The 19189-nt window shown below is 42.6% G+C and overlaps 1 protein-coding gene across 2 annotated transcripts in view; it reads right to left on the bottom strand.

The window, feature by feature from the left end:
• Nucleotides 1-19189, bottom strand: part of MYO5C (myosin VC) — a 129143-nt gene that overhangs the window by 59331 nt on the left and 50623 nt on the right. Inside the window, exons 9-13 of one of the 2 annotated variants that reach the window (XM_005659597.4) lie at nucleotides 11456-11562; nucleotides 8166-8431; nucleotides 5187-5268; nucleotides 2950-3090; nucleotides 1280-1405 (exon numbers count right to left, since the gene is read on the bottom strand). In XM_005659597.4, coding sequence (XP_005659654.2) covers nucleotides 1280-1405; nucleotides 2950-3090; nucleotides 5187-5268; nucleotides 8166-8431; nucleotides 11456-11562 — 722 coding nt within the window. The remainder of the gene's footprint in view (nucleotides 1-1279; nucleotides 1406-2949; nucleotides 3091-5186; nucleotides 5269-8165; nucleotides 8432-11455; nucleotides 11563-19189) is intronic. The other variant, XM_021095283.2, reaches the window with a different exon arrangement.

Raw genomic sequence — 19189 nt, 5'->3', positions numbered from 1 at the left:
ACTGTGAAATTACAAAGGACAACTAGGAAACATAACTTGATATAACATGATTCATTTCATGTGAATCTTTTCAAGAACCTATCTGCAAGTCTCTAAGCACTAAAAGGCAATCAGGTTTAATAGAGTTCCTCCAGATCTCCAAGGTTATTACAGATATCCCCTCTCTTGCTCCCTGGGCACCAGGTATGACGACCAGCAGACGACCCACAGCACTGGCCTCTAGGACAGGGAAGCACAGACTGTCCCCACAATCCCCAGGTACCAGCCAGGCCACTGGAGTAACACCCAACTGGGCACTAACAGAGAGGGCAGGAGAATCCTTAAGGAAGGAAAGCAAGATAAGAAAGCATGCTTAGGACAGGTGGTTTTGGAGAATTTTCTTTTTTCCTTCCGTTTCCTAAGTTTTCTGTAATTTACTTTTAAAATAATTTTTTATTAAAATAACTTTTTTTTTCATAAGAAATAGGAGACATATAAAGTAGAAAATAGGATTTCCCGTTGTGGCTCAGTGGTAATGAACCCAACTAATATCCATGAAGACACTGGTTCAGTCCCTGGCCTCACTCAGTGGGTTAAGGATCTGGCATTGCCTTGAGCTGTGGCGTAGGTCACAGTCATGGCTCGGATCTGGCATTGCTGTGGCTGTGGTGTAGGCTGGCAGCTACCGCTCTCATTTGACCCCTAGCCTGGGAAATTCCATATGCTGTGGGTGTGGCCCTAAAAAGACAATAAAGAAATTAATTAATTAATGTATAAAATAAAGATCACATAGAAAATCCATCATCTTGAGTCAATAAAAAAGGAGAGCGTTGAAAAAAGACATAGCTTTCAATGTAGGAAACAACCATGCTGTCTTTTTTTTTTTTCTGGTCATGGAGCATGGGGAAATTCCTGGGCCAGGGACTGACCTTAAGCCACAGCAGTGGCAATATCAGATCCTTTAACCACTAGGCCACTGAGGAAGGCCAACTATGCTGTCTTGATTATAACAATTTCATAAAGAAAATAAACTGATAAAAGGTTAATGAATTCATAATAAGCCCAAATCATAAGTGAGATCCAATGGAAACATGTTTATCTTTCAAGTAAAACAATCAAACTTTATATATTTTGAGGTAAAGACAAATTCAGAATTGTTACACACATGTACACACAGGTATCCTGCATCAAAGCTACATGCTAAGTGTGATGGATCCAGTCATTAAAGTCCCTGGCCTGCCTGTCCCCCAGGAGACAGGGTGGGCTGGGGGCAGACAGCACTGTCAGACTATCACTGTACCTTATCAGCAAAGTGTTGGATGATGAAAGATGTGTTTGACATTCTCGGTTTTTCAAACAAAGAGTTCTTGTTGATAAAATTATTATACAGCTTTTGAAGCCAGTTTTCATCAGTCCCATGTGGTAACTGGAAGAGAAAAGCAAGCCAACTAGTAAGTAAGAACACTAGAGATGAAAGGTTAACAGAGGTACAGAAAAGTGCTAACTCGAAGACACCAAGATGAGTTAGCACCTCAGAGTGACCTACTCCAGATCCAAGATTCCTATTTCAAATGCAACTCCAGGCAGAAATCTATCCTTGATCTTAACATTCTTTAGAGTGATATTTAAAGGGACACATCAATGCCCTTTTAGAAGAACAAAGTGTTATCGACAAAAAGGAAATGGTCCTATAATGACATAAGAATGAAGGATTTTATTTCTGCAAAATTGGCAGTATTTTAGTATTTTTTTTTTTTCCTCAAAGATTTCCAAAGGTCCAGGAAAAAGCACCATGGGTTCCATTAGGTGAGCGTGATTTTTATTTTTAGTTGAAAGGGAGAAGTTCCTCACCCCAAAGTAATCCTCCCCGTCTCCTGCTTCAGGAAGAGTCTTTCTTTTGTTTTACTGCTTAGTTAGTCCTTTTAGTTAGTTCTTTTGTTTTACTGCTTAGTCAGTCCTCCAACTAAGCTCTTACCTACTCAAACTAAGCTAGTTGCAAAACTTGTTCCTGATACTGGTGATTTTGAAGCCATCCATTATACTTACGCTGAATCTAATACCCCATCATGTCAAAATGACTCCTTCATGCTTCTTTGACATTGTCACCTAGGGAGTGTCTCTGTAGAGTGGGCAAAATATTTCCTAGAGACTACCTTGACCTATGCACCCTGCCCCCAGTAGATTATTCCAGAATGTTTGGCCTTGATGCGTGCTTTTTAATCTCACATCACTGCTGGGGTTAAAGCACAAGTTGTACCAGAAAGGATCATCTGTGAGAAGAACCACGGAATTGGGAATTCCAGGGAGAAAATACCAGTAAGTCTTTAACAATATACTCATTTGGCGGAGCACAAATAAACCTTTGGAAAAGAAACAGACGTATGTTTAAACATCAAACTACAACATTTAAACCCAAACATGAATACTGTCCTGTAGATTATTTTTTCTATGGCTCCATGAGGAACAATGCTAGGCTGACTCACTATCAACATGTTCCTCCCAGAGGGTAATAATAATAATAATAGGAAAATTCCCAGAGACTCTTCCCTCAATTGTATGATGTTGATTTTTCAGTTGCACCTCCCAATGGGTGACTCATAGAATCAGGAAGTAAAAGAAAACTCAATTCTTGTAGTCATTAACAACTGGTGTGTGGTCACTTGCTGTGTCCATGTCCACTGGATATATATACCCAGGGACAGCTTCAGAGGGCTCCTCCCTAATGGACATGACCTAGAGGTTGTGTTACCCAAGGGTGGGCTACACATATTGAGGGTGGGAAGTCCTCCCTGCCCTCTGGGATTCCTGCTCTTGACTGCTGTCCCAGCAGTAACATCCAACCAGTTGTTAATACATCAGGAATGAAATACATACATGTGAATGAAAACACACACACACACACACCCAATTTTGCAATATGCTCATCTATTACTACTCAGAAGTTGAAAACAAGTTATTTTTAAAAGTTACCAAGCATTCTTCATCCAGTAACTCCAAAATGCCCATTTTTGCTTCAATCAGGTCGATAACTGGTTGGTTGTCATAAAAATCTATCAGAGTCCAAGGAATATCTTCCTTCATATATTCTTCTTGTTCAAGTTTAAAGACATGCTGGGAATCCAGAAGTTAATACAGAAAGTAAAAGAGAATATCACGATGTGTGTCTGAAGAACAGGAGGTAAACATGTGCAAAATGTAGATTCATGACAGATTGGTAACGTTTATGGAAGACCCTGAGATTTATGCAGCTCCCCATATCTATGCTCAATGCTGCTGAAGTCCTATCATGGGCTAGCTGTCATCTTCCCTCCCAGTCTAAGTGGGTCCCCACATCCTGGGGTGTAAGGCCTGGGCCCGCCTGCCACTTTCAGCACTCAGGGTGGTCCTGGAGCCCCTTCCCTCTCACAGCCACTGCTGCTGTCCAAGGCAGACCCAGCCTCTTTGGCTGGGTGGAAGCCAGCCTACCCAAAAATGCTGGCTGTGGGGCCAGTGTGAGAAGCCAACAACTTAGAGAGCTTTGTTCATTATTTGTTTGGGCTATGAGGATATCAAGAAGGCCCCCCAGAGGGCTGGCTCAGGCTCATCCTGGCTGCAGGAGGAGGAAGGGGGAGAGGCTATGAGGAGCAAGGCCCCCTCAGGAGAATCCCACTGGGAACTGCACAGAAGCCCAACAGGTGGTTGAGAAGCAGACAGGCCACAAGGGCCAGACAGGGCAACAATGAAAGTGCCAGGGGGCAGATGGGGTGGGACTGCAAAGGACAGCAGAGGGGAGAACATACCAGCCCCCTGTGAACTGCCCCCAGAGAATCTCAGTCCTGTGACATTTTCCTAGAGGCAGTGAGGACTCACAGTTCATGATGAGCTCTACATTCTGGAAAGACACCTCAGTTTAGGGGTAGGGATGGCTTTGAAGAAGACAGGACTGGAGGCAGAGAGCCCAGTCAGGACCCAGCCCAGGTTCTGTGGAGGCTGGTCACTGGGAGGAAAGTGAGGGAGAAGGAAGGAGTTGGGATGAACATGAAGCTCAGGATACTGGAGCTTTAACCACAAAAGGGAGCATGGAGGGTGAGGAGGCCAAGAGAGGAAGGTGGCAGGTTCATTTTTTCACTGCTGAGCTCCCTGAGGCCACCCATGTGCAGCAGTCAAACAGTGGGCAGATTTATGGGACATGAGCTAGGGGGCTCACTAGCGTTTTTATGCTGATATTTAAAGTATTACCTCTCCCAGGAGGATCTGCCCATTGGTAGATGATGCTACAACAACAACAACAACAGCAACAACAAAAGGAGGACAAAATAGAAGAGGAGGAAAAGTAGAATAAAAAAGGAAAAAATGGAATTGCAGCCTCTGATTGCTATTTTCAGGGGATGTCTTGTACATGCATCATTCTGGGGTTGGGGCAAATGTGTGTGTTGGGAATAAGGTGGCACTGGAGTTTTGGGAGAGACAGGATCTGTTTTGTCTTCAGGTGAGCTGTGCTGCACATTCACTTGGAATAAACATGAGTTCAGTCACTAAATGCTAAACTTCCAGAGAATCTTTGAGAATGCTAACAGAATACAAATTTGCAATGGGTTGAAATCTAATGCATATACCTGGACTAATTCTGGGGCAAGGAATAGGAAAACAAAGAAATGTTTACCAAATATGAGTCAATGTAGGGTCTTTGCACAAGAACATCAGAGAGCCCAAGGTCCCAGAGGAAGGAGGTGGTAGAGGTGAGATTCAAACCCAGTTTAGTTTGAGCAAAAGCCCATGCCCTCCATGATGTCACACATGATGTCTTCTCAGGGGTTGTCAGGGAGAAGCTGAATTTCAAAAGAAAAGCAAGAGTTCTCCAGGTAAAGAAGAAGGGATGGGGAAAGAACAGGAGTAGGTGGATTGTGGCAGAGAGAGCAGCAGGTGCACAAGGGCTGGAGCCTTCAGGAAACTAGGTTGTTTTGCCTGGCTACAGGGGAATCTGGCCAAGAAAGGCTGCTCCAAAAAAGATGAAGTAGGATGGGAAGGTGCAGCTTTAAGATATGGCCACAAGATGGGGCAGTGACACAGCATGTGACCCCTTTAACAATAGGAAGATTTGAAGCAGGAAGGAGCCAGAGGGAGTTTCTGTGTTTTCTCCCTCCCTCTCACGCCTGCTTTTTCTCTCTCCTTCCCCCCACCCCACACAAATGCATGCCTGCACACATGCATGCACGAAAATCACCTACCAGGTTAAACTGCTGTTGCAGCTTTTCGTTAGCATAATTGATGCAAAACTGTTCAAAGCTGTTCACATCAAAGGTTTCAAAACTGAAATAAAGTTTAAACAAGTTAAGATGTAACTTGAAAGACATACACATTCATTCATAGGTTTTTTTTTTTTTGTCAAACTTTATAGCTGAAAAGTTGTCTGTGTTTTCGGCAAGTTTTAAATATGCTTCAAAGCTTCTGGTTTAAACATCCTGGCAGTCAGTTTATAAATCATCTTTTTCTAGGCTGCCCCAGGAAAGAATCTGGTCTGTTACAAAACACCTACCTGAGGCTGGCATTAAAACACTCACATCACATGACGTATGGCGTATCATTTAATCCACATAACAACACTGACATCAGCCTTATTATCCTCACTTTATGATAAGGAAATAAGACTGAGAAGCTAGGGAACTTGCCTTAGGTCACACAGCCAGGGTCAGACCCAGCTGGGTGCCCACTCAACTGTAACACCTTTGCTTTCAGTGAAAAAGCAATAGTTTCCTGTTGCCACACTCTGTGTTGAAGGAAGAGGCAGCACAGTTTTGCTTTCCCAAGGTATAATTTCACAGTCCTTGGAGGAAAAGAGCAAGGGCATCTAATATCCAGAGACCAGTAGACCCATCAGGTCCAAGGCAGACACAGCCCCACCTCCATCTTCAGACCCTGAGTGGCTGTCTCTGGAGCTGCAACTCATCATGAGGTCAGCAAGAAACAGAATGGGGAGCAGGCTGGAACTGTGCAGGGGCTGTGATAACCAGGACTGCCCTGCATGGCAGCTGCTACTCAGCACCAGCCAGCTGTGGCTATGGATGAATACAGGTCAGGACATCAGGTCGCCTGATTCTCAAGAGAATCGAGAAACCTGGACTCCTATGCGCATTATCCTGCTCTATGAAACATGATGTGGGCTGAACAAAACTGGGGCACCAGTTTCACCATATGGCCAGATGAGCGCCCGTGCCAGGAAGAAGCTGAGTGCTTATAGCTATTAGCACTGTCGCTCGTCACCTCACTTAAGACCGCTCTTGGTGGAGGGCTGCCGTGACCCGACCGTTACACAAGAGGGTCAGAAAAGACGGTGACCATCACAGAGTGGTGACGGACACACAATTTGACCCCAGCTCTTGGTGCCTCTAAAGCTTTGGTTCTTTCTTTTTTTTTCTTTTTTGGCTGCCCATGCATGTCCATCCACTTACTCCATTCCCAGGAATCACCCTGATCTCAAGTTATCTGCCTGCCTCCTTCACTAAAATTTAGGTCTCAAGAGGGCAGGGGCCATATGCCTATTCTGTTAACTGATCGCACCCAATAGTTCCTGGCACATGAGTATTTGTTCCTGAATGAAATAATATCTTAAAACAAAGGGCTACATATTTCAAAGGCATTTTAAAAACACAGGAAAGAATAGAGAATAATACAACAATCATTTATTTTCACCACAATGAAAGAGACTATTGTCTAGCAAGACTATTCCCTTTTAAGTGATTACAGGGTACTCAAATCCGTTTTTTAGAAGAGACAAGGTCAATAATTCACTTGACTACTCCAGCGATGTATCACTATTTTATAACCATTGACATATGCTATTAACTGGAAGTCATAGGTATTAACTTAGAACCTAAGTTAAACAAAATAACTCCCTTGAGGCACAGTCCCACATTCAATAGCTATGGAAAGGCTGATTCTCTGTAAAATTTCAAGGCCCCTTCCATCTGACCCCTCTCCAGCAGGCAGCAGCAGGCCAGTAGAGCAGCTTTTCTCACTGTCTGGGGAGGTGAGGGTGAGCTGGCCTTCCCAGGATGTTGGGGATCGTCCCCATCCAGGTGGATACTCTGTGATGCCTCCCCTGGGACAAGCTGACCCTCCTCCCCCTCTCCCAGGGCTGGTCCTGGGAGAGGGAAGGGTTGGGCACCTGTGGCCAGTGGCTATCAAACAAGACCTATCTCCTGTCAAGGCCCGCCTCCACTCAGGTCTGGCCTCAGGCACTCTCTCTGGCTCTTTTTTTTTTTTTTTTTTTAATTTTGTTCTTTTTATAGCTACACCTGGAACATATGGAAGTTCCCAGGCCAGGAGTCAAACTGGAGCTGCAGCTGCCAGCCTACACCACAGCCACAGCAACAGGGGATACTTAACCCACTGAGTGAGGGCCAGAATTGAATTCACATCCTCACAGAGTCATCAGGTTCTGAACCTACTGAGCCACAATGGGAACCCCCTCTCTGGCTGTTCTGCAAGTGTCTTTAGCATGAGTCTGACCCTGGATTTAGAAAAGCAGGACTGGGCAAAGAAGCAAGGAAAAAATTCCAATGTGGGAATGTGGTCTCCCAAGTATATTAGAGTTCTTGGAGAATGGGGCAAACACACAACCCTTATTGTCCAAGAATGGAAGAGGATTAGGTATGAGGAGGCTGGTTGGTAAAAGCTCTGAGTTTGAGTCCACTCCGGCCCTGGGAGTGTGGACAAGTTGCAGGACTGCTGTGATTTCCTCCCTATGAAACGGGAGAGGTATGTTAAAGCTCCACACCTCACAGGGCCTCTGTAGGGAAGCTGAAGTTGGTGAGATCCTCATACAGTGCTGGCTTCTAGCATCAGCAGAGCAACCGTGAATGAGTCTTCCTGCATCTTAGTTGTTTCATCTATAAAACGTGGGTAATTATAAGGTTGTCTAACAAAGTGCACAGAAACCACGTAGCACAGTAGCTGGCATATGGCTCTTGATGTTGGTCATTATCAAATTAGAATTTATTTAATACAGCCTTTTATCTGGGTAAAGAGGATATTAAATAAAGCACAGCCTAGGGGACTGTACTTAGCACCCATATGTTAAAAAAACAAAGAACATCATCTTTCTGATCATATGAAACATCAAAGCACAACCAGAATAAAATAATCTAAAAATAACAGGCATTTGACATTTAAATGAGGAAAGACAGGTTCACTGAAGAGAATCTTACCCATAAATGTCCAAAACACCAATAAAAGTGTGCTGCTTGCCTGAAAACTGCAAGGCTTGATTAATTCTCTCCACTATGAAGTCAAACAGGTGCGCATAGATCTTTTTGGCCAGTGCATCCCTGGCATTGGTGGCCTGGGGCCTGGTCATGGGCTTCACCACCGTCTCAGAGGTCGTGATGATCTTGCGATTGCATAGCCACTGAGCCACTTTGCCGCTCTCCAGGCCCAGGAGCTCACAGAACACCTTCAAGTGACTGTCGTCCTCCTTCAAAAGTGAAAAGCCCAAGCCCTGTCAGGTCATCTAAACCAGCACCAGCCCACCCAGCCAGGCCCCTGGGTCTCTGCTCAGGCCTGCCAGAAAGAGGAGGATGAGCTGGGCTGAGAAGGACCATGCCCATTAGGCAGAGCCCCGTCTGGGGGTGAAGCAGAAGAGCCTGAAGTGGCACTGAGCCTGCACCTGACCTTTGGCAGGGCACCACTGTGGTAATGCCAGGTGGTCCTGGGCTGTGTTCTACCTGGATGTTATTTCTGGCCAAAGAATGTCAGTAGTGATTAGGCTACAGAAGCAATGCTTCCCCCTCTCCTGTGCACTGTGCATGTTTGAGGCCTCTCTTCCCTCTGCCTCACACCCAGGCCCCCTGTCAGAGCCTGAACTTGCCCTGTCCTTCCATGTGTGTGGTCAGGTTTTGCCAGAGGAGTGGGTAGGAGGATGTGTCTGGCCCAGGAGGTACCTAGGTGTCATTGTCAGAGAGAACATGGGGGCTCTCTGGACTAAAGCAGCTTTCCAGCCAAGATAAGACTAGTGGCGGAGGACTCCTGGATGTACAAAGTGAACCTTGTTTCTCTCGCAAGCCTGGGCATGAGAGCTGCCCCACTGGCCAGCAGACAAGGAGTGGTCTGCTCCCATTTGTCTTTAGACCACACGGACAAGGGTTCCTTGTCACTAAGCAAGGCGATATGACCCCGTGTGACTGAGTACTACCCGTCTCCTTGGGCAGGGGAACTTGCAGAGGCAGGTTAATCTGTTGACACCATCTCAGCCAACTGGGAAAACCATGACTGTAATTAAAAACCATCAGATTACAGAGAGTCCTGCCACCTCTCCACTACCCACCCACATGGCTTCTGACCAAGTTCACAATGATGTGAGTGTGTCTTTGATGTTCCTGACCCCTTCACTGGGGAGAGGACAGGCAGGCCCATTGGTTTCCTTCCAACTAAGCAGGAACCAAAACTTCCGAGTCACAAACCTTCAGCTGTAGGGGAAATGCAAAGGGGCAGCAATTTTTAAAAAATACAGTGGCTTCATCCATATTGAATTTGGCCAATATTTGATGCAAATAAATGAAAATTATAGGACTAGTAATTTTCTGCAATGATTTGACTTTTTTTTAAAATAAAATCTGTCTCCTAAAATTGTGAGACAAAGGATTTCTAGTCTACCAATTTTAACTATTTAAAATACTATCTTCACAACAAATTTCAGAGGATGGAGTTCAAAGCAAGGGCATTTGCTGGGTGGACATCTTATTTTTACTCTATGGGAGTTTGAGAAGGAAAAGTGCAGAAGCTCATCTCTGGCAAAGAACTAGAGGGAGAACTATAGACACTCCATGCTCCTATCCAAGGTCAGGAGCCCTCACCAAACTTCCCAGTCCTTTGTGAAATTACTGACCCTAGGAGGGCTGGATATAGGGGGAGGGGGATGCTTATTGTAAGAATTTGAAGAGAGGAAGGAGAATTACTTCTTGGTCATAGGGCAACAGGATTGAAGCACTAGGTCAAGAAAAGTATATGCTCCACTCTTGGTGTTCTTTCCCCTTAAATGGCAGGTGCCAGAGATGAGAAACTGCCGTATATATAAAATAACAACTGTTCCCATCACATGTTATGGGGACATGAAAATAGACATAGTTATAGACTGAATGTTTGTTTCAGTTATATGAAAAATTCATACGTTGAACCCCTAACCCCTGATGTGATGGTATTTGGAAGTGGGGCCTTTGGGAGGTTTATATGAGATCCTGTGGATGGAGCCCCTAGATGGGATTACTGTCCTTCTAAGAAAATAAACTAGAGCTTGCTTTCTCTCTGCCATGTGAGGACAGAGCTAGAAGGCAGCTGTATGCAAGCCAGGAAGAAGGCCCTCACCCAGAAATCAACCAGGCAATCACCGTGACCTTAGACCGCCAGCCTCCAGGTCTGTGAGAAAATAAATTTCTATTGCTAAGCCACCCTGCATGTGGTACTTTGTTATGGCAACCAGAGTTGACTAAGACACATGTGTTAATACAAAGCTTTAATAGTAAGGGGATGTTGCATTTCACAGAAACTTTTTAAAACTGTGTAATAGTTCTCTTTACATGGATATTGTTGAGAATAACCCAACACACACCTCATTCTAAGAATCACCACTCCTGACATCTGTTGCCAAAGAGACACACATAAGCTTATCTTGTGTCCAATAAGTAATGATATCTGTCACAAAACTTACATGGGAATCTATTTCTAGAGAGGAAGGCAGAAACACTGGTGTTTGATTAAGAGAGTGTCAGGAGGTAGGAGGCATCCTTTCTGCTTAAAACTGTCCAATGCTCTTAAGGCCATCCATGATCTGTACCACCCCCTCCACCCTCAACATTTTCTGGCCTGGTCTACCACCCCTCCTTTCATGTGTTTTCTTTTTCGCATTTACCAACCTTATGGCTATTTTTGCAATAATACTTCCTGCCTGCCTGAGGGCCTTGCACTCACTGTTCCCTCTACTTCAAACACTCTTCCCCCAGATATAGGCACAAATCACATCTTTACCAAATCGGAAAGGCTTTCTCTGAATACGCTGTACAAAAGGCATAGCCCACCCCTTCTCTGCTTTATTTTCCTTTTTAATGGCCATCCCCAGCTGCCAGAGCCTATAAATGTTTGTCATGTCTCATCCCCTCCACCTTCCTCTGCCAGATCATATGCTTCGTGAAGACCTGCTGATTTTGGTTTGTTCGTTGCTGTTTCTCCAGAGCCTGCAACAGTGTCCGGCACACTGTAAGCACTCAGTCAAAATGTGTTGAATAAAAGAAGAACAGAGAATGCATTCCCTGCCCCCGTCCCTACTGTTGCAAGGGAAAGAAGCTTTACACTTTGAAAGCAATCCATGGAAAGTCCTGCTTCCTTGTTCCTGTTAAACTGGTCTCCCCAGTAGTGCCTGGTGTTAAAATCTAAAACTGAATTACAGTGAGAGGTTCTACTGATGATCCTTCCAATACAGGAAGGTTAAAAGGAACACATATCTTACACTGACCGCCGATCTCTCGTTGCCCACTGCTATGATCTCCACGTTGCCCAGATGTAGGATGGCTGCAAGGATTTTAAAAACATCCATCTGAAAATCTTCTTTGAAACCTGAAAACAAAAATTTCCCCAAATTAGGAATACTGCATTTCTTCTCTTGCTTAATCACTAGTAAGATAAGCAGCTGAATTCATTTAGGACACTCTGGTACCATCAGTGCCAAGAGCTGGAACAGGGAACAGGGAGTGGGCCCCATTTTCTGTCTTTCTAGTTTGATATGTGCAGGCACACAGCACGACCTCTACAACCCACCAGGTTTCCCTTTTGCAGTGGCTTCTAGGAATTTCAACACAAAAACTAGTATCTGAGTGACTATTTCACATCAGGCTCCTGGGAGAATCAGTTCTCATTCATTCTGTATGCTGTGCTTTCTTGATTGTTAATTTTTTTTTTTCTTTTTTGCTCATAAATTCCCTTTTTTCTTTTTATGGAGGGTGCCGGAAGGATTGCATTTGCCCTTCCAGCTCTGCACCCTGCTCTCTGCCCCAGGAAACTTGCCTGTTTGGACCAAGGCAATGGGCTCTCATGCCCTCTGGCCAGTGGAGACCCTGGCAGGGATCAGAGAGCAGGAGACAGGTGCTGAGATGTCTCCCCATCTCTTCCCCTGCAAAGGTGCCTCAGGCAGGCTGTTTTGCCAACTGACAGAAAAGGTCACTGTTCCTGGTCTAGCACTGACTTTCCCTGACCCTCCTCCTTTCAGGATCCAATAACACCCCTATTCTTGAACAGAAAGACCTGTTAACAATTCTGGTGCTGGCCCTTAGTCTCTACTGTTCCTTGTAGCCCCCCAAGCTCCATCCATACTTTTGTAGTTACTCCCTTTCTAAATATACCCTCCTTCTTGTATCTCATTTGAAATATCTATATTTCTCTCTGGGATCCTGATTGATGGATGTGGAATATCATTTATGAATATATAATATGTGGTCACCATGAGGGGATTAGCACATTGCCTAAAGGCAAAAATAAACCAAACCAGCTACTACAAAAGACTTGGTGTCTGACCCCCATATATCACCATGGAGAATCTGCTAGTTGGGAGCAAGGCTTTGCTAAATCTGGAGCCCAGTACAGAAGCAGGGTGGATGGGGGCCAACACCAAGTGGTGATAATGACACTGTTCTTTCATTCTTTCTTTTTCTTTCCTTTCTGCCTTCTTTCCTTCTTTCTCCCTCCCCCTGCCACTTCCTCTCTTATTTCTTCCTTTCTTTTTCTTTCTCTCTCTCTCTCTCCCTCCCTCTCTTTCTTGTCTTCTGCCACACTTGCAGCATATGGAACTTCTCAGGCCAGGGATCAAATCCAAGCTGTGATTGAGACCTATGTCACAGCTGTGACAACACCGGATGCTTAACCCACTGTGCCAGGACAGGGATTGAACCTGTGCCTCAGCAGTGATCTGAGCTGCTGCAGAGAAAACGCCAGATTCTTAATTCACTGTACCACAGTGGGAACTCCAGAGATACAATTTCTAAGTGTAGGGAGGTGGGGCAGGTTTATTCCCGATCATCTTCCCTGGTCCACAGTGAGGTAGAAACTGGAATGGAGACTCTCAAATCCCCCAGAAAAAGATCAGCAGACCCCAAATGCCCAGTAAGAGTCACCGTGGCCACCCACTACTTCTCACATGAGAATGCCTGGAATATTTCAATAGCAGCTAGGTCAGTCTCTTAAATACTTCCAAAACATAGACAGTCTTTTCTACTTCAAAGATCACACAAAACCAAGTCACAAAAAATTTCAAACCAAAATTACATGGAAGCCTCCAGCTCAATCTGAGTCCAGGCATTTGTATGCAACTGTTCCATTTGGAGCTAAATACCTCCATTTGAAGGACAGGCAATTCTAACAGAGATAAACTCCCAGGCACCACCATGATAAATGATGAGTAAGTGATGAGGAAAAACAACTAAAAAATACAAAGTCTGGGAATCTGCTCTGGCACTCCCACTCTGCATGATTCATCACCAGCTCCATGCCTTCCAGAACTGACACAAGAGAAACAACTCCAAAGCAATGACCCCAAAGAACTTAAGACCTTAAGTAATTATCTTTAATGAGATAAAATCACTGCAAGAGTGAACTGCAACAGCGAACTGAGTTAGATTTCATCAAGAAACACAATGGTCAAATCCCTTGAGCCTGAGGTCCAGGATAGTTCTGACTGTTTCTAGTGCTCTTTTTGTCAGAAAACTTAATGGTCAGGCAAAGATCAAAGGAAGAATTAAATATGAGTCAGCAGAAGAACAAAGGAAACAAGCTCTTGATCAAAATGCACCACATTATGCTTCCTCAGGGGGTAACTTGCGGCTAGTTAAGGTACCTGTGATATTGTGATTTATGCTAAGAAATATATACTTGGCTTTCATCTAGTTTCTAGCATAGCACTTCTAAAACCCTGAGAACTTCCTAAGTGGTGAAAGAGCTTAAGATGTCTTCTGTTAATGAGGCGATTTTAGAATGCCCTAAGATCATGTGAGGATGGGGGCTGGTTGCCAGGGGAAACAAACCTATGATTGAGAGTTGGAACTTTTGGTTTTGTTTTGTTTTTTGCTTTTTAGGGCTGCACCCACAGCATATGGAATTTCTCAGGCCAGGGGTCAAATTGGAGCTGCCACTGCCACTGCCAGCCACAGCCACAGCCATAGGAATGCCTAATTCTTAACCCACTGAGTGAAGCCAGGGATCAAACCCATATCCTCATGGATACTAATCAGGTTTGTTACTGCTGAGCCTTAACAGAAACTCTGAGAGTCAGAACTTTCAATCTCATCCCTGGACCTCTGGGAAGCAGAGAGGGGGTAGAAGTTAAACTAATTGCTAATGGCCAATGATTTAGTCAGTCGTGTCAGTGCAATGAAGACTCTATAAAAATCCAAAAGGACAAAGTAGATTTTTGTCCCCACACATGAACACATGGGGACTGGGGAGAGTGACACTCAGACAGCATGGGATCTCTGCGCCCCTTCTGACATACCTTGTCCCTATGTATCCCCATGCCTGGGGATCTGGCAGTGGGAGAAGGAGTCCCCAGAGCATTTGGCCTTGAGAGCCAGAGAGGCTTGTGCACAGGAGCTCCATGGGACTGGGGGAAGTGGAGACCACTCTTGAAAGGTGTGCACAGGCTTGCGTATACACTAGGTCCCAGGGCAAAGTAGAGACTGCATAGGAATCTGGGTCAGACCTGGCTGAGCTTCTTGGAGCATCTCCAGGGAAAACAGGGGGTGACTGTGGCTTGCTGTGGGAGAAAGACATTGCAGGCAAAGGTCTCAGGAATAACCATCAGCATGAACTCCTCTAGAGGCAGCCATACTGGAAAAATGTGGCTCCACCCAAAAGCGCTGAGAAGCCCCAGGCCAAACAACAAATCAAGTGGGAACACAGTCCCACCCATCAGTAACAGGCTGCCTAAAGACACTGCCCCCCCCCCACCAGGCACAGAGTCATCTCTAATCATACTCAGAGACAAAGTCCTACCCACTGGACGGATAAGAATCAGCTCCACCTACCAGTGGACAGGCACCAGTCCCTCCCATCAGGAAGCCTACAGCAAGTCCCTAGACGAACTTCAGCCACCCACAGGGGGCAGACATCAGAAGCAAGAGAGGCTACACCCTATTGTCTGCAAAAAGGAGACCAGACTAAAAATCTATACAAAATGAAAAGGCAGAAAATTGTGACTCAGATAAAGGAACAAGAAAATTTATGATTGAGATAAAGTAACAAGAAAACCACCTAGACAAAAACAGCTAAGTGATTTGGAGATTATCAACCTCCATGAAAAAGACTTTATTTAGTCTAATGATAATAAAGATGATTCAAGATATTAGAAATAAACTGGAGGCAAAGATCAATAAATTACAAGAAACATTGAACAAAGAAATAAAAGATTTAAGGATTAAGCAAGCAGAGATGCAAACTAACTGAAATAAAAAATTCACTAGAAGGAATCAACAGCAGAGTACAGAAGGCAGAAGAACAAGTAAGTGAGGTGGAAGACAGACTGGAGGAAATCACCAAAACTGAACAGAAAAGAGAAAAAAGATTGAAAAGAAATTAAGACAGTCTAAGAGAATTCTGGCACAACTTTAAATGCACCAACCCATCCATATTATAGGAGTGTCAGGAGAAAGGGCCAGAGAAAATATTTGAAGAGATAATAGCCAAAAACTTCCCTAACATGGGAAAGGAATCACTCACTCAAATCCAGGAAGTACAATGAGTATATAAATTAAACCTAAGGAGGAATCCCCCGAGACACATATTAATCAAATTGACCAAAACTAAAGACAAACAGAAAATATTGAAAGCAGATAGGGAAAAGAAAGAACATACAAGGGAACCCTGATAAGGTTAGCAGATGATTTTTCAGCAGAAACTCTGCAGGCCAGAAGGGAGTGGAGATGAAAGGAAAAAGCCTCCAACCAAGATTACTCTAACCAGCAAGGCTCTCATTCAGATTTGAAGGGGAAATCAAAAGCTTTACAGACAAACAAAAGCTAAGAGAATTTAGAAACCATAAACAAGCTTTACAAGAAATACTAACAGAACTTCTCTAGGTGGAAAAGAAAAGACTACAACTAGAAACAAAACTATTATAAGTGACGAGGCTCACAAGTAAAGGCAAACATAAAGTAAAGATAGGAAATCATCCACACACAAATAAGCTCCCAAAACCAGAAATTGTAAGAGGAGGAGGGTACAAATGCAAGGATTCTGGAGATACATTTGAAATTAAGAGATCAACAACTTAAAGCAATCTTGTATATATATATATATATATATATATATATATATATAGACTGCTATATCAAAACTTCATGGTAGCTGCAAATCAAAAAGATAGACACGTAAATAAGAAAGAGCAATCCAAACAAAGCACTAAAGACAGTCATCAAACCACAAGAGAAGAGAACAAAAGAAGGGAAGAAAAAAGACCAACAAAAACAAATCCAAAACAATTAATAAAATGGCAATAAGAACACACATATCAATTATTACCTTAAATATAAACGGACTAAATGCCCCAACCAAGACATAGACTGGTTGAATGATACAAAAATAAGACCCTGGCTGTCTTTAAGAGACCCACTTCAGTTCTAGGGACACATACAAATTGAAAGTGAGAGAATGGAAGAAAATATTCCTTGCAAATGGGTATCAAAATAAAGCTTGAGTAGCAATATTCCTATCAGAAAAAAATAGACCTTAAAATAAAGAATACTGTAAGAAACAAAGAAGGACATTACTTTGATCAAAGGATTAATCCAAGAAGATAAAACAATTATAAATATATCTGCACCCAATATAGAATCACCTCAATATATAAGGCAACCACTAACAACCTTAAAAGGAGAAATTGACAAAAATATAATAATAGTTGGGGACTTTAACACCCCATTTACAGCAATGGACAGATTATCCAGACAGAAAATCAACGAGGAAACACATGCCTTAAATAATGCTTTAGACCAGATGGACTTAATAGATACTTATAGAATATTCCATCCAAAAGCAGCAGAATACACATTCTTCTCAAGTGCACATGGAACATTCTCTAGGATAGATCACATTCTGGGCCACAAACCAAGAGTTGGTAAATTTAAGAAAATTTAAATCATATCAAGCATCTTTTCTGACATTAACCCTATGAGACTAAAAATCAACTACAAGAACAAAAAACACAAAAAAAATACAAACACGTGGAGACTAAGCAATATGCTACTAAACAACCAATGGATCACTGAAGAAATCAATGAGGAAATTAAAAAATACCTAGAAGTAAATGACAATGAACCAAAACCTATGGGATGCAGCAAAAGCAGTTCTAAGAGGGAAGTTTATAGCAGTAGAAGCCTACTTCAGGAAATAATAAAAACTCAAATAAACAATCTAACTTTACACCTAAAGCAACTAGGTGACAAAATCCAAAGTTAGCAGAAGGAAAGAAATCATAAAAACCCAAGCAGAAATCAATGAAATAGAAACAAAGAAAACCACAGAAGAGATCAATGAAACTAAATGCTGGTCCTTTGAAAAGATCAACAAAATTGATAAACCCTTAGCCAGACTTATCAAGAAAAAAAGAGAGAGGACTCATATCAATAAAATTAGAAATGAAAAAGAAGTTATAATGGACATTGCAGAAATACAAATGATCATAAGGGACTACTACAAGTAACTACATGCCAATAAAATGGAAAACATAAAAGAAATGGACAAATTCTTACAAAAGTATAATCTTTTAAGATTAAATCAAGAAAAAATAGAAAAGATGAATGGACATATCACAAGTACTGAAATTGAAACTGTGTTTAAAAAACTTCCAACAAACAAAAGTCCAGGACCAGATGGCTTCACAGGCGAATTCTAGGAAACATTTAGAGAAGAAATAACACCTATCCTTCTGAAACTATTCCAAAAAATTGCAGAGGAAGGAACACTCCCAAACTCATTCTATGAGCTCACCATCACCCTGATACCAAAAGCAGACAAAGATACCACAAAAAAAGAAAACTACAGGCCAATTTCACTGATGAACATAGATGCAAAAATCCTCAACAAAATACTAGCAAACTGAATCAAGCAATACATTAAAAGGATCATACACCATGGTCAAGTGGGATTTATCCTAGGGATGCAAGGATTTTTCAATATCTGCAAATCAATCAGTGTGATATACTACATTAACTGAAGAATAAAAACCATATGATCCTCTCAATAAATGCAGAAAAAGCTTTTGACAGAATCCCACACCCATTTATGGTCAAAACCTTCCAGAAAGTAGGAAGAGAGGGAACCTACCTCAACATAATAAAGGCCATATATGACAAACCCACAGCTAACATCATTCTCAGTGGTGAAAAGCTGAAAGAATTCCTTGCTAAGACTGGAACAAGAGAAGGATGTCCGATATCACCACTGCAATTCAACATAGCTTTGGAAGTCTTTGCCAAGGCAATCAGAGAAGAAAAAGAAATAAAAGGAATCCAAATTGGAAAGGATGAAGTAAAACAAACTATCACTGTTTGCAGATGACATGATACTCTACCTAGAAAATCCTAAAGATGCTACCAGAAAACTGTTAAAGCTCATCAGTGAATTTGGTAAAGTTGGAGGATATGAAATTAATACACAGAAATCAATGGCATTTCTATATAATAACAATGAAAGATCAGAAAGAGAAATGAGGGAAAGAATCCCATTTACCACCACATCACAAAGAATAAAATACCTAGGAATAAACCTACCTAAAGAGACAAAAAGACCTGTACTCTGAAAACTGTAAAATGCTGATGAAAGAAATCAAAGATGACACAAACAGATGGAAAGATATACCATGCTCTTGGATTGGAAGAATCAATATTATCAAAATGACTATACTACCCAAAGCAACTTACAGATTCAATGCAATCCCTACCAAATTACCAATGGCATTTTTCACAGAACTAAAGCAAAATATTTTAAAGTTTGTTTGGAAATACAAAATACTGAGAATAGCCAAAGCCATCCTGAGGAAGAAAAATGGAGCTAGAGGAATCAGGGTTCCTGACTTCAGACTATACTACCAAGCTAGAGTCATCAAAACAGTATGATACTGGCACAAAGACAAAACTCTTGATCAGTGAAACAGGATAGAAAGCCCAGAATTAAACCCATGTACCTATAGTCAACTAATCTA

The sequence above is a fragment of the Sus scrofa genome, chromosome 1 (assembly GCF_054392235.1).
Source record: "Sus scrofa isolate SSC_HxYL_T2T_F1_AM1 chromosome 1, Sscrofa_HxYL_maternal_Yorkshire_Landrace_v2.0, whole genome shotgun sequence".
Lineage (NCBI taxonomy): Eukaryota > Metazoa > Chordata > Mammalia > Artiodactyla > Suidae > Sus > Sus scrofa.
Note: the sequence above shows the minus strand (reverse complement) of the source record. Positions and strands in the feature narration are given on the sequence as shown.